We start from the raw sequence: 17,100 nt of genomic DNA on the forward strand, positions 1-17,100 counted from the left end.
AAAGGTATTTTCATACTTTTCGACATTGCCCTTCATTGGTGACCAATTTTAACTTTTTTTACAGCATTTATTCTTTGTAATCAAGTAAAACCAAAGTAAACCTGTCCATATACAGTGAAAACGCAGAACATGCAGAACATTTAAATTGAAAAGTCCCCGGCCTGACACATAGATGGCGCTACTATAATTAAATCCATATGTTTTTCAGTTAGCTCTAACCCTCAAAATTATATCGTTTTGAGTGAAGCAACTTTTATTATTGTGATAAAAATGAATGAAAAGGTATTTCGGGTGTTGATAAAATACTGAAGTTGAAGTGAAAAAAGTGAGGGGAAAAAATACAGCTGAAGCAAAAACTTGGCTTGATGCCAAGTTTCCAGACACTGCACCAGAAAAATCGACCATCAAGGATTGATATGCTAAGTTTAGACGTGGTGAAATGAGCACCGAAGACGGTGAACGCAGTGGATGCCCAAAAGAGGTTGTTACCGAAGAAAACATTTTAAAAATCCACAAAATGAATGAATAGCAGACACTCTAAAGATATCAACTGAACGTGTACATTATATCATTCACGAATATTTGGGTATGAGAAAGGTCTGTGCAAAGTGGATGCCGCCCAAGCTCACTTTTGACCAAAAACAACGACGAGTTAATGATTCGGAGCAGTATTTGATGATTATCAAGCGTAATAAACCCGAGTTTTTACGTCGATATGTGACAATGAACGAAACATGGCTCCATCATTTCACTCTGAAGTCCAATCACAAGTAATCCGAGTGGACCGCACACGATCAACCCTTTCCGAAGCGTGGGAAAACGCAACAGTCGGCTGGCAAGGTTATGGCGTTTGTATTTTGGGATGAGCATGGAATAATTTTCATTGACTACCTTGAAAAAGGAAGAACCATCAATAGCGACTATTACATAGCGTTATTGGACTGTTTGAAGGGTGAAATCGCCGAAAAATGGCCGCATTTGAAGAAAAAGAAAATGCTGCTTCACCAAGACAATGCACCGTGTTTCAAGTCAGTGAAAACGATGGCAAAAATCCATGAATTGGGCTTCGAATTGCTTCCTCATGCACCGTATTCTCCAGATCTGGCCCCCAGTGACTATTTCCTGTACTCAGATCTCAAAAGAATGCTCGCTGGGAAGAAATTTTCGTCGAATGAAGAGGTGATCGCCGAAACCGGGGCCTATTTTGAAGCAAAGGACCAATCGTACTACAAAAATGGTATCGAAAAGTTGGAGAGTCGCTATAATCAGTGTATCACCCTTGAAGGGAATTATGTTGAATAACAAAAAATAATTTTGCCAAAAAATGTGTTTTACTATGGTAGGCCGGGGACTTTTTGACAATTTGTATATGTAAGAGGTAGTTAAAGCCGAACATAAATGTGTATAGATAAAACGATTACATATATATTATATCAAAAATGGATGTAAATGGAAATGAACACAAGTGATGCAGTTATTGAATTCATATATTGTTTATTAGTTCCAGGATGCCAAGGAAGGAGTTTGAACAGATTAAAATATGTCAGGGAAGGCATGAAGGAAATAGAGCTCGACACTCAATGTGACCGAAAACTGACATTCCATGAGAAATGACACACTGCGCCACAGCAGAGACCATATGGGGAGTCACCCCAAAAAGATCACCCCAGTATGAGCCGATTTAAATGATCTGGCAGGATCTAGGTTTGGGAAGAATAATACCGGAGAACAAATCATGCTTTATCTTTATGCTTATTATATTGTTATTATATTATATTGAAGTGAAAAAAATGAGGGGAAAACATACAGTTGGATACAAACATACCATCAAGAATTGATATGATAAGTTTAGACGTGGCGAAATGAACACCGAAGACGGTGAACGCAGTGGATGCCCAAAAGAGGTTGTTATCTTCAAATAGATCTTAGCTCAATTGGGTCAAATCATTAAGCTTTGTTTCAACAAAAGGGAATAGGGCTTTATACAGTATTGTGTTGATATCAGGGATCATTTGAAATGGCGTTCTTGGTCTTGAGGTCAACCAAAGAGAAAAAAAATGGAGTTGAAATATAGAAAAATGTATTGATCGCTGTTATTCACTGTTATACAAAGGATTATTAAAACATATATGTACATATGCAATTTTAAGTTACCTAGTTAGACATTTAGTAAGGCATACGCAAAGTTACGGAGATATTGAAAACAAAGTCCTACGAAGCATAGTGCACTCCTTCAGGACTAATTATAATCAGTCGACTCTACGAAAAAATTTTCGTTCTTTGTCCTAAAGTTTACTTTATGATTTTCCGCTTAGTTATGAACAAAAACGAAAATAAAATACCTTTTTTGGTATAAATTTTATTTTTGTAATAGTTATAGTAATAATACTAATATTTGAATTTTGTATAAATTCTAATTATTTTTAATACATTTAGAAATACCGCGCGATCAGAGTGGAGTTTAAACGTTCACACAGCGCTGATAGATGGCACTAGAGTGATAAACAACTATCAGGTGTTTTGTACAAATCCAGAATACCCTAAAATATCGTCGCGAAAGTATAATTATGATGCTGATGCATTTTATTATATATGTGGTCAATTTATTAAGGATCGAGACATAAAATACGAATTAAATACATCTCACGTTCTCTATGAAGCCTACAAAGCATATTTTAACTGTCCTGTTCAGAATCAAGACACGACATGCGTTTCACATGTTCCTTGTAATAATTGTAAAAGTTATATATACATATATATATATATATATATATATATATATATATATATATATCATTAGAGATCGACAAGTCAGTCCTCCCACCGTTGCGTTAGTAGCAAATTCGAATGCTGCTGATGCTATATCTGTGATTGTTTAATATTTGTGATTTTCTTAGGCAAGAATGTAAAATCTGACAAGGAAAATGATTCCAGTGACGCCAGTAACCAGATCCAGATAAGACCGGATGTCTTCTGGGATGCTTTCTAAGTTGGCCATTCGCCAGTCGGTAGGCTTAATGCCAAGAACCGTGGTTCGGAGCCCGCGTTAAACTGTAGGTCCAGTTCAGATAAACCCTCGTTGGTAAAAAGGAGACTTTAAAGTATAAAAAAGATATTTTTGATCAAAATACATTTCTATTTAGGTCTGACTATAACTAGGAGTTAGATTAAAGATATAATTTACGAAACTTAACAAATAGGACACTGTTCTTGGTTCTTTTTATACATTTCTATAATTTATAAACATTTCAGGATTTGAAAATAAATTATTCCATGAAAATATATGTTAAAATATTGAGAAACATGATGGCGCCTACTATTTATCAAGTATGTTCGTGACAAGAAGAAACACATTATTCTACAAAAGTGTCATACAATCATTGATTTTTAACGTAACAAATACTCTATTTAGTTAATGTTAGAATATTGTTTAACAATAGGAAACCATTATTTACTTATGATAATATTTTCATAAAAATAACGATTTATCTCTATTTTTAAATCATTTTATAGTTTCACAACAAGACACCACACAAAGCTCGTAAATCTGATGAATAAAATTTGTTCATCAAAAATGATTTATTTTATATTTTTGTATCGTGCGTGTAAAGTATATTTTAAAACATCAAAACCTCTCCAAAAACACTGGGATATTTCAAAGTCATGGAAATGGTAAATAAGATTTATTCCAACATTTTTGTTTTTAATTTAGTCGTCATTTTCGATTAATATTTTATGCTGTTGTGTATTAAATTGTTTAATAAATATTGTCGTCCGATAACAAAAATATAATTTTATTGCTTATATAATATCATTGAAATTCAATACGCAAGTTTCAATGCTTTTTTAATATATGGTTTTCTTTCCTGATGTGAATAAAACAGAATACTGGTAAGTATAAAATTAAAAAACAGGCAAATGAATTCAAGTTCAAGTGAACAAACAAGAATAATTAATATGAATAATAATGAATTTCCTAAATTATTAATAAATAATGTGCAATTGTATACATTCCCTCAAAAAAAAACCAAGAAACTTTTGAATGCGGTCAGCATGAAGTGGAGTTTCAGGGAGGCGATATATGACCAAGGATTCGAGATATGATTAACTCAAAAAACCAAATCTCTGAAAATTAACAAATCTCACAATAAAATGATAAATCTCGACATACGATAATATTCAGAAAATAAAACCCTAATTATTATACTTAACATCCGAGTAGTAAAAATATTAAGTTTTAACGTTATTTATATTTTATTGTAATTATTTATTTCATGATCAATTGTTTCAATAAAAATCCAACCAAACGATATCATATTTCAATATTATTATTATATTAGTGGTATGACAATTTGCTATACCAATACATAATACAATGCATATTAAAGTATCTTATTTAATTTACAGCAAAGCTTGGACTATAGTCTATTCAAAGTTTTTTTACACATGCGTTATTAAGATGTTTAATGTATTGCCTGCTGCAATTTGTAAATTCGTTTCAGAATCAGACAATATTTTCCTTCTCATTTTATTCTACTTAAAAAGAGACATAATGCTGTCTGATTAGTTCAAACACGTAAACGAATGAGCATATCAGAGTTGTCCAGTTGCCAGACGTATGCAAAATTCATAAAAGGAATAGCGATAAGAGGTTATAACTCTAACCTATAAACTATTATAGCTATATAATACGCGGTAGTTTTTAGATGTACTATAATGTGAAAATAAATTATATTTGACAACTTTTTTGTTCAATTATTTTATTTAGATTAGAATGTTGTGATACATCAAAACCAAAGTGAACTAAAACTCAGTTGATGAGTTTGTTGTCATGTTATTGTCATTGTTGATTGAGTTGAGTTGATGCGGTAACATTGCTACATTTTGACGTCACAAACTTAGATTATATACAAGATAACTTTGAATAGACTATAGAACTATATTGCAAAAAAAAAACAACTTAAAAAAAGCTACTAGTACATAGTAACACATATATTGTTAAAAATTCCCACGGTTAACCATGCGATTTTTTTGTTTTAATAGATAAATAATTCATGGTTATGCAAATCCAACTAATTATATCAATAATTAAGTACAAAAATATAAACGAATATAATTTGGATAAAACTAAAATTAGACTTTAACAAAACCTATATTTGATCACCCAAGGTAAAAGAAAAAATGAACCCGGAAAAGTTAATAAAACTTAGAAGCAACAAGTATGATATATATATAAAGTGATAACTTCGCTAGAGGATAAGATCAAGATCAATTCAAAAGGTTGTCAATAACTGAAAATATAATTATTTGTGTTTAGAAGTTTTGAGTTTTGAGGTAGCACCTATGAATAAAACAAACAAAATAAGTTGCTCTTGTAGAAACAAATTGTAGAACCAATATGGACCTATTGAATACAGTTGTAAGGAGGTTCCACGAAAAGCAATATAAATAACTAGCGACCCGCCCCGGCTTCGCACGGGTGCAATGCTGATACTAAATTAAATACACTACAGAAAAAATATGAACGTTGTATATAAAAACATAGCGGCCCGCTCCGACTTTGCACGGGCATAAAATATATATGCCTATGTCACTCAATGAAAACATGATTAAAATCGATCCAGTATTTTTGGTTCATTCATTACTGCCCTTGGCCTGCACGCATTAAATTTGGAGTAAAACAATTCCTCTTCCCCTATACTTACTATGAAGATTTCCTGCTATCTTTGGAATATCTAAATTCATACAATTTTTATTACATTACACATTTTTAAACGCAAATTTTAAATTTGTAATATCTCCGAAAATATTTGTTTAATTTACATGCTGTAAGGAACCATATTGATCTATATTAATTGCACACTGTATTTAAGGTACTTAATTCGATAAGGATTAATGCCGTATTGCTTAAAATAGCTTCGTAAATAAGCCATTTTCTCACGTAAAAAGTAATCAATAAAAATGGTTAATGTGGGTTATCCCTAAAAGATAAACATATACCATCGCGGACTTTTTTGTAGACCTTTTTATGGTGTACAATACTGTAGTACATTAATTTGATCTAACTCGTAGGGTTAGGCAGCGTTTTTGCTAATTGCTAAATAAGCCTAAAAAAATAGGTTAATTTACGACATCACGTTAGAAACCTCTAAAATTAGCAATGTTGCCTTAGTATATTATGCATGTATTATACATATAAACCTTCCTCTTGAATCACTCTATCTATTGAAAAAAACCGCATCAAAATCCGTTGCGTAGTTTTAAAGATTTAAGCGCACATAGGGATATAGGGACAGAAAAGGCGACTTTGTTTTATACTATGTAGTGAAATACAAAATCCTCAAAACAATTTCTATTTAGAACAATAGTATATGCATAAATGCATCCGGATACTATAGAAGTGATTACTTACACCGAGACTTTCAGATACGGACTGTTACTCAGAAAATCTAACGAATTGCAAGAAAACATGAGGAAAGATTCTGTCTGTTCAGTCTGAAAGGTTCTGTCTGAAAGACTCCACTGTCATGTTAATATCGAAGTATTTAACTCTTCGTTAACATATAAACAGAACATTAACTCAAGATTAACAAACATTTGATCTTATAATTCAGTAAAGTGCATTTAAGTAAGAACCGATGGGTTCTCCTTATTATATCCCTTATTTTTAATTTATTGCTTAAACAATTTATTAATTGTCCAAGGATGGGAATGGATTTCGATCAACATTTGACATGGAAAAAACATATAGTGACAAAACGCAAACAGCTTGGGGTTAAACTAAACCAAATGTACTAGCTGATCGTAAATGGGCGTAAATCTAAATTATTATTAGATAACAAGGTTTTGCTGTATAAGTCAATACTTAGGCCCATTCGGACCTATGGTATTGAACTGTGGTACTACTATTAGCAAATCTAACATAAATATCCTACAGAGGTTCCAGACTAAAGTGTCGCGAGTCATCGTCGGTGCCCCATATTACGTGTCCAACAAACTGATTCAGCGTGATATGTGATAGAGTGAGATTTAATAATCTCCAGAATAAGCTAGAATAGTTTTTAGAATAAGTTAGGATAGACTTTAAAATAGGTTAGTAGTATCTAGAATAAGATTTAGATTGTAAGTTGTACAGTAGATCACTTACTGAAGTGATATTCTAAATGCCAGGATAGTTATATTATATAACTGAAAGCATATAGTAATACATATTGCCCACGGACAGATTGTTGACGTTCTAGAAAAATTGGCCACGACTGGTGACATTATATTAATAAAAAAAATATTATTTTCCAGTACTGTAATAGAAGTTAAAAATTAGTTGATATTACCGCATCATTTACATTAAAATTTAATTTGCTGAATAAAAAGCTTAACAGCAACAAATACAGAGTCGATGAATCAACACCACGAACAAATCACTTAATGAAGTGATTATGATAAGAAATACTTATTCCACACGGGGTAAACTGTTAGACCATTTAGTGTAATAATAAAAAACAAACAAAGAGTTGATTCTCTAAAATATTTAATAAACGTATGCGAATATTTTCCGGATCTATATCCGCTTGTTAATATAAAAAGGCAAATCATTAACAAGAGACAACAATACCAAAACTTTGTCTAGTTCTAGCAAACAGAAGGTTGAAGAATGGATAGAATATCCGCGTGTTAATAGAAAAGAAAAACACCAAATACCTTGCTCGTTCATGGCTGCTCAATTAAATTTAATCTATAATCCCCTCGACAACAAACAAAACAGACAATTCAAATTCGTCCTGAACCGCAATTTCGCAAGTCGAGATCTATTCCCGCCAAAAAGCGTCCATGGTTACGCGCGATGAGCGTCGCGTCATCACAAGCGTCGTCGTCCAGGCGTCCGACCGCGACGTCGAGCGCAATTCAACTGGTGGGACGAATCCCCCGAGCTCGCCAGTTTCGAGATTTAGCGGAGGCGCACTCACGGGCCCCCCTCGTTTTCCAGACCCCCCCATCTTGTTACTATTAGAAAATAGTATTAATTAAATTAATTGGCGACGGACTTAATTATAACATACCGGCGGGAGAACCGAGAAAAAAAGCGGAATATATTTTATTAGGAATGGTAAATCCTGAATATTTGTTTTATAAATATTTTAAAGTCTCTTTTTTTACCACTTACTGTTACTACTCGGCATTATTTTATTTATTATGCATACATTAGCGTTGGCAACTATCGACTGAAGACAGTCGAAACAGTCGATAGTCAAAAAACGAGCGACTGAAAATAGTAATTAATCAAATGAATGGTTCGACTGTTTACTTAAATTCGTAATGTCACACTAAGATCTACGAATCCTTTCCTGTATAAATTGTGAGAGAGGAAAGGACTGAGATAATTGCTTGAGCCATTTAATTTTATATGTGGTTATATTTTCCAACAGTAGTATAAGCGAGACGGAGATGTATAAATTCCTTCACGAACTAACTTTGAAAAAGAAAAGGAAAACAATAATTACTGCATACAATTATAATAATAATACATAACCTGCAATCTATAAACTATTTTTAATCTAAAACTAAATTTTAACTAATTTTTTTCTGAACGGAGTAATACTCCACAAATGTTTAATCGTATTTTAATGTGTTAATTGCTACTTTTAAATAATATACTATAATAAATAGGCAATACAACAGAACTTAAACAAAACCTAAAAACTAAAGATGTACCATAAATACTATATAAAAATTAAACATATCCATATACCATAGAAAAAAACTAATCCATGATATAACTAAAATGATCAGAATGAAATGATATAAATGCTTTATTTATTGTTGAACGGAAATATTGTTTAACAAAAATCGAGAGAGTAATCGAAATATTACCTATTATTGCCATAAAAGCAGTCAAAATATTCTACTATTTATCATTCCCAATTTTAATCTTTTTTTATCTCTTGAAAAATATCGTACCAAAATGCTATAATATTAATATACAATATATTGTTATTTATAAGCAAACTACCAAAAAATCATAGAACTATATATATAGATATATATACATAGATAGATATATATATATATATATATATATATATATATATATATATATATTACATATAAATCTATATAAGCATAAATTCGGCGCGTTACTTTGAAGGTCGCGGCTAGGTCGACAAGGCCAGAACGTTAAAAATCAGTGGGACCGAAAATAGCGACTAAAACAGTCAGTGGTAAAAAGTAGTAGAATCAGTCGAACCAAAAATAGCGACTGTAATAGCCTAAATAGTCGATAGTAAAAAGTGGTCAGTTACTAAACAGTCCATTGATATATTCCATACACATACATATATCACAACGGTGTATAAAACCGTATAAAAGTTGGAGCTGGCAGGGCGTCGGCTAGAGCCTAACATAATTGTTTATATATTTTATGGCACAGATCTGATGGCTATTCCTAGTTGCTTGATTTCGGCGAATTTATTTTTATTGTCTCTATTTATTGAATTTATTTATATGTAGATTTAGTTATTTACATATTACACAAACACTTTCAATCTCAAAATTATTCTTCCTTATAAGCTTTAACCGCGCCAAATTTAACATCACCCGGTGCTCCCTTTCTCCTCAAAAAAGGAGGCAATTTTTCTAGGCCGATTAATGTATAAAACATAACCAACCACAAAAATACACTACAACCATGTCCCAGCAGGATTCGAACCAGCGACAATCACAACAGTAGGAGGACTGTCTTATCGCCTTGAATACTACCCTAACCAAGCCGGCCCTGTGTAATCAACGTTGTTGTTATAGTATAGGAGAGGAACATACGTTGCAATTGTATTTCTCTTTTATATGCGCTAACTAATTAAATTTTGTTTAAAATATTTATTAATCAAACAATATAAATTAAATTACTGTAATGGCATAACCCAGTTTAAATATACATAGAATGGTTAGAAGAGTGAAGATGTTACGCATACGCAGAGTAGGTAAGTCCAAAAAGACCGCGCGAAGATTATTATTTCGATTCAGTGCATAATGGATATCAGTAGCAAATTAGATGGCCTAATGTATACATGAGTATTTAACACAGAACCCGTATTAATCATTAGGAATGATTTTTATATGATATTAATATGATATTATTCTCGTTCACGAAACTATTGAACGGGTAGAGCATCTCTCTTTTAGCAATCCCGTAGGGCGTGATAAACGGGATGCCGGAGATCTAGTCAGAAAACTGATACATTTGCTTATTTCTTTGCTATCGCCAATATTACAGGTCAATTGAAAAATCCCCGGCCTACCATAGGAAAATACTATTTGGTATACAATTACTATAGTATACTAAATTTTTGGCTAAATTAGTTTTTTTTATTAAACATAATTTCCTTCAAGGGTGATACACTGATTATAGCGACCCTCCAACTTTTCGATACCATTTTTGTAGTACGATTTGTCCTTTGTTTCAAAATAGATCCCAGTTTCGGCGATCATCTCTTCATTGGACGAAAATTTCTTCCCAGCGAACATTCTTTTGAGACCTGAGAACAGGAAATAGTGGCTGGAGGCCAGATCTGGATAATACGGTGGATGAGGAAGCAATTCGAATCCCAATTCATGGATTTTTGACACGGTGCATTGTTTTGGTGAAGCAACACTTTCTTTTTCTTCAAATTCGGCCGTTTTCCGGCGATTTCGTCCTTCAAACGGTCCAATAAAGCTATGTAATAGTCGCTGTTGATGATCCTTCCTTTTTCAACACTCTTTGCTGGCTTTATTACGCTTGGTCGTCTTCAAACACTGCTGTCAAAAGTGAGCTCGCGCGGCATCCACTTTACACAGAGCTTTCTCATACCCAAATAGTCGTGAATGATATGATGTACACGTTATATTATTATTTCAATCAATTTCAATTTATAGTCATTCAAAATCATTTTGTGGATTTTTTAAATGATTCGTCGGTAACCACCTCTTTTGGGCGTCCACTGCGTTCACCGTCTTCGGTGCACATTTCACCACGTCTAAACTTGGCATACCAATCCTTGATGGTTGATTTTCCTGGGGCGATGTCCGAAAACTCAGGATCAAGTCAAGTTTTTGCTTCCACTGTATTTTTTCCCTTCAAAAAACAATATTTTATCAACACGCGAAATTCCTTTTTATCTACTTATTCACAATAACAAAAGTTGCTTTACTCAAAATGCTATTAGCTATCACATTTAGCAAACATTATAGCAAACAATTTTGACAGCTGTCAAATTTATACACGCATCTTTTGAGGGTTAGGGCTAACTAAAAACATATGTATTTAATTCTAGTAGCGCCATCTATGTGTCAAGCCGTAGACTTTTCAATTGAGCTGTTATATGCGTATTTCCACATGTTGGGAAAATGTTGTATTCGATTTACTGAATTAATAACAAAAGTATACACGGCTTTAGACATGAATAACCAAACGCCATTTATAAAGGAAATTGGGTGGCTGAATATAAATCAGCAGCCTGTTTTTTTTTAATTGGTTCTAGTTTTCTAAATATTCAATATATTCACTATATTACTATCTTTGATTATTAACGGCGATTTATTTAATTAAAAAGAACAAATCAGAAATTAACAGAGGTTTAACTAAGTATTTTATACTGTTCGGGATATTTTTCACGCGTTAGGGTCCAACAATAATCGCTTTGTTCCAATATCCTTGGTATCCCCTTTGGATTTTTGCTATATCTTAGTGTAGCCGCTCTCCTTGCTCTTCACTCGTGTCACTCAAGTTTTGTAAAAAGAATCAACATGTGAATGTAGAAGATGTATTTTGGGGGACATTCGAGCTCTAGTCTTGTGATAATTTTAAATTTTAAACAACACGTTGTAAATATGCCTATGCTGTTGCTTCATCAGGCATTAAATATTTTGTAAACTTTACGCCAGCCTTTAATTCTCCAATATCAGGTTCGACAAATATTCGTTATTAAATGAAATGAAGTTCCCAAGACGTTTCTCGCACTTGTAACCGGACAAATTGGCAATGGATCACTGTCCATATATGGAAATGGCTTCGACACTGATGATATTCATCGAACAAAAGGTAGCAATAATCTACATGATTTTTCTGTTTTCTCCATAACACTCGCAAATTCAAAAAAATAAAAAGTATACACTTTCACCAAATGATTACTTCAATTCGTTACTCATGGCTTGTCAATTTTTACTACAGCAAAACGAAAATACTGCAAATATGCATCTTTGGGTGAATTTATCATAGTTTATCCACGTTTAACGAGAATGTAAAACGTAACAAAAGCGTTGTCTCTTCAAATTCAAAAGTTCTAAAGCACAATCACAGCATAAAACCAAGTTCCAAATCATATTTAATGCAACGTCGTCAGCTAACAGCCGTTATAAGAGCACAGTGCACCATTCGCGAAATGGAAAATAAGAACCAAACCAAAGATTGGAGTAATTTTTATAACTATATACTGATCTCTTCATTTCTGTCGTGCAAACTTATTGAAAAATATAAGATTAGTAATGCATTTATTGCTTTTGCAGACTTTTTTTGATTTCATTATTTTTTCAGAAAAAATGACAGAACATATCTTGCGGAATAAAGAAGGAACATAAAGATAAAACAAAGAAAGTGAACAATATTTTCAATGGCCAAAACATTAGTAATAGTAACTATTTTAACAGAAATTCAATAAAAATTTTAAGAACGAGCTCAAACACGAAGATGACTGGAAATAAATTAAAGAAAGAAAAATAAATACCTTATAGATACTTGTAAGGGTGAAGAGCGGTGTGAGGAACCGAAAAAATAAGAGAAAAACCATTGCCTAACCACGTAGGCACTAACTATAGGCAAAGGGGGAAGGAAGAGAAATTAATAAATGACGTATTCGAGAACAGACAAATTATAACCGGCTGGAATATGTCGAGCTGAATTATAATATCAAAATCTCATGGAGTTTTAAGCCATATATTAATTCATTATATTTTACATTGACTATTGAATCCCTTAAGCACTTGTTAAAGGTTATTGGTAATGTTGCTCCATTATAAATCAACACTCAAGTAAATATGGGACTCTAAGTGTTTTGACAAGAGTCCGAAGGCAACGAATTCTAACCATTAGAGGGCATCAACTCAATCAAAAGCGAAAATAACTTGCGAATTAGTAGAATAACTTGACCAAACGTGTCATCGCAACAAGTAATAAAAAGTATGAGCATGGAAATGCATGGAATGACGCTGCATTATAATCTAGCAAAACTGAATAAAACTACTGAATAAACTCTTGTAATAATATTTCTTTTCATATTATTTTATCGCTCTATTATTCATTGTCTTAATTAATATATCTCATTGTTCACATTCACTTTGTAGTAATTATTTAAAAAAGTATTTTAATATATGTGCCCATCTATCGGAAAACCTACGTACTGTTTTAAAAGGGAACTGTATCATATTAGTCAATAAAGAATTTCTTCATGTATGACAATATCTTGCTCATTTTATTTTCAGAAAACTGTAAAACTTATGCTTTTTTATTTATTATTTAGTGGTAAATGTACAAAATAAGCATCGATTTCAAATAAATCACAGAAACGTCATCTTCGAAAGTCGAATGTAAATAGCTTTAATATTGTACTAAAGTAATGCGCCGAATTTATGCTTATATAGATTTATCTGTAATATATGTGCTTTTATGTTTTTTTGTAGTTTGCTCGTGAATAAGTATATATTCTAAATTAATATAGCAGCATTTTGGAACGCTAGTTTTCGAGGGCAAAAAAATTAAATTGTAAATGATAAATAGTAAGATATTTTGACTGGCATAATAGGTAATACTTTTTTGATAAACTTTCACCACTTTTGTCCAAGCCTTTTGTTTGTCGAAACTTTGTTCCTAAATTGTTGCAAACTAAAATTAGGTTCCAAAGGTTTCAGAAATTGCATAGATCCAAAAGAATTGAAGAATTTTTTACAGTAGCACTTGTTAAATTTCTTTTAAAAATATTAACCGTAAAGAGGTGAATAAAGTATATTAAATATTTGTAATAAATATATGTTCTGATAGGAAAACTCTACTTTAATGTTCAACAATTCAATTCAAATTTTGTTGGCTATTAAGAAGAGCACCACAGTTTTTATTTGTTGACGAATGGACTATCTTAACAGAATGTATACAACTTTTAAAGCCCATTGAAATAATGACCACCGAAAGATATCCCAATGATGTCTTTAATTATACGGTTAATAAGAGGACTGCAACATTCCATCATATCCAGGATTTTAACAAGAGAGTGGGGAAAAAATGACAAAATTGTCTATTAGATGTCATCAATAAAAGACTGGCAATTTTAGAAATGAATACAATATGCGAGAAATCCACATTTTTAGATCCTAGATTTAAAAAAGCAGAATTTGGTATTGCAAATAATTCTGAGGCGATACAAAAAGTTATTACAAAAGAGGTATCTTCCATTCTAACTTCAAAAAATACGAATATAGTTCCATAACTCGAAATTCAAGACAAAACTACTGACCAAGAATGTATTGACATCTGGAGATATTTTGATAAAAAAAATTGCTTGAATAAAAGAAATAATTACTCCAAGTACTGCAGCAACTTTACAGATTTAGCTATATTTGAAAACCCATTGGATTTTTGGCAAACCCATAAAATGAAACTACCTGAATTATATCAGTTACACGTAAAATGTTCCTCTATATCCGCAACATCTGTCCCCTGGGAATGAGTTTTTTCAAAATCCGAGCAAATATTTAAGGATCGAAGAAATCGCCTCACTGGAGAAAAGTTGAACATGATAATGATAATATTCACAGTAATTTAAAAATATTTCCGTTCAAAAATAAATAAAACTTTTATTTAAAAAGGGTCTGGTAGTTACTGTACGATCATTTTTAGGTTCATCAAGGATTAGATTTTTCAATGATTAGGTATACGTTTACATTTTATTTAGTAGTTATGATTATTGAAAATCTTTAGTTTTTAGGTTTTATTTAAGTTGTACTGTACTATTTATATTTATTATGTTATATTATTTAAAAATAGCAATTAATATATTAACACAGGATAAAACATTTGTGGTGTTATTATTCCATTCCTTTTTACACATCCACAGGACATTCAGTATAAAAATAATCCTACTTCCTTTAAAATTATATTATTTATTACATTATAATAGAAATTAGTATTCTTTTTCCTTTTCTTTTTTAAAGTTATCACGTGAATGAATATATATATATATATATATATATATATATATATATATATATATATATATATATATATATATATATATACATCTCTCTCTCGCTTATACTGCCATTGGAGAGTATAAAGACATTTAAAATTAATTACTCCAAGCATTTATCTCTGTCCTTTCCTATCTCACATTTTATACAGACAAGAATTCGTACATCTTCGTCTAACATCACGAATGGAAAAAACAGTCGAACCGTGCATTTGACTGAAAATAGTAATTACTATTTTTAATTATAATGGAAAAATCGTGCGCGATAAAATAGTAGTTACTATTCTCAGTCGCTGTTTTTTTGACTATCGACTGTTTCGTCTGTTTTGTGAATATCGACTGTTTCGACTGTTTTCAGTCGATAGTTCCCAACGCTATTATTTATATATGACATATATCTTTATCCGGTTGGTATATAAAAAACATTAACATATATAGGGCATGTAAAATGACTTGGATAAGTTATTTATGTTAAAATGAAATAAAAATATGGTTGAAGCCATGAAATAGGAGGTCATTTAGGCAATGGTAATTTGGAAATATTATACTTTTATTGATACCTAAAGACAATCAGCAAGGAAATTAATTATTATTATTATAATTATTGGGCCTAAGTAACGCTACAAGTGTTGAAGCACGGGTAAATATTGTAAAAATAAATAGAGGTGTGAATTTTTACAGGGATAGGATTGAATATTGTTTAATGAACAGTTAATATGTTAAGTTTTGAGATCAGTATGATTGTATAGATATATTATTGAGTGAATGTAAAAATAAATGGATACTTGTGAACCTAAGGAGCACACCACATAAAAAATGCGCCTAAGACTCCATCCCATGTGTGGCGTGGAAATGAGTTTATCGTAAATTTTTATAGAAGTATAACTTTAGTTTGTTATTGCAATTTTTATATATTAATAAATAAATTATATTTGTTATCCTACTCATTATTTTATTTTCTCTCTTTTCTGCTTTCAAAATTATTTAATAATTTAATATATCTAGAAGTTCTTCATAATATATTTATTATAATAGATGAAAATTGTATCAAAAAATGCTAACTTCAGTTTCAAAGTAAATTTCAAGGTTAATATGAAAATTCAAGATGATTTATTTTATTATATTCTTCAAATATACGTATAATTTACAAGAACTGGCAACATCAGGTGTCAAGAATTAGACTATTGTCATGACAAAATATCAAAACAACCACTGAAATAGTTTTTCTATCTGTCTGGAATCTTTCGTATTTTGTCAAATGAAAACTCTATCCATATAAACTCTATCCAAGTTAATCGATTTTTTTTATCATATTTAATAGATTAATTATTCCAGGTTTAAAAAGTATACTATATACAACAAGACATATTGATAAATATTAAGCGTGACAATTATAATGGAAAAATCGTGCGCGATAAAATCGATTTAAAATAAAATGGCCATAAAAATGCAATAAATCCTATATCAGGATTTATCAGTGACAGGAGAGCAATAGCACGACAATGTTCCCAATAGAGTATTAATACTAACCAAGTATGGTAAAAATATGAAATTATAATCAATACAGATGTTAATCATAAAGCAGGCAAAAATCCAATAAGGAAGAAATCGCCACAGATGAATTAAATAATATTTATTAATAATATTTCATATATATATATATATATATATATATATATATATATATATATATATTTTCATTCATATATATATATATTTCAGATTAATTTGTAAATTCAAGTTTATTTATTATATTTATATTAGGTTCTTAAAATATAAGTATAATTTACAAGAATTGGCAACGTCGCACACACACAAATCGTTTTTTGCGTAA

At 31.2% G+C, this 17,100-nt stretch overlaps 1 protein-coding gene across 2 annotated transcripts in view; it reads right to left on the bottom strand.

The window, feature by feature from the left end:
* Adcy2 (adenylate cyclase type 2 Ac76E) overlaps nt 1-7,909 on the bottom strand; it is a 268,794-nt gene extending 260,885 nt beyond the window's left edge. The window contains exon 1 of one of the 2 annotated variants that reach the window (XM_076416314.1): nt 7,699-7,909. In XM_076416314.1, the coding sequence (XP_076272429.1) occupies nt 7,699-7,711 (13 nt within the window). In that variant the 5' untranslated portion in view covers nt 7,712-7,909. The remainder of the gene's footprint in view (nt 1-7,698) is intronic. The other variant, XM_076416308.1, reaches the window with a different exon arrangement.
* Between the last annotated feature and the right edge of the window lie 9,191 nt (nt 7,910-17,100).

The sequence above is a fragment of the Rhynchophorus ferrugineus genome, unplaced genomic scaffold (genome assembly GCF_030347505.1).
Source record: "Rhynchophorus ferrugineus isolate W39M unplaced genomic scaffold, kcgeb_rfMv2 rfM10, whole genome shotgun sequence".
Lineage (NCBI taxonomy): Eukaryota > Metazoa > Arthropoda > Insecta > Coleoptera > Curculionidae > Rhynchophorus > Rhynchophorus ferrugineus.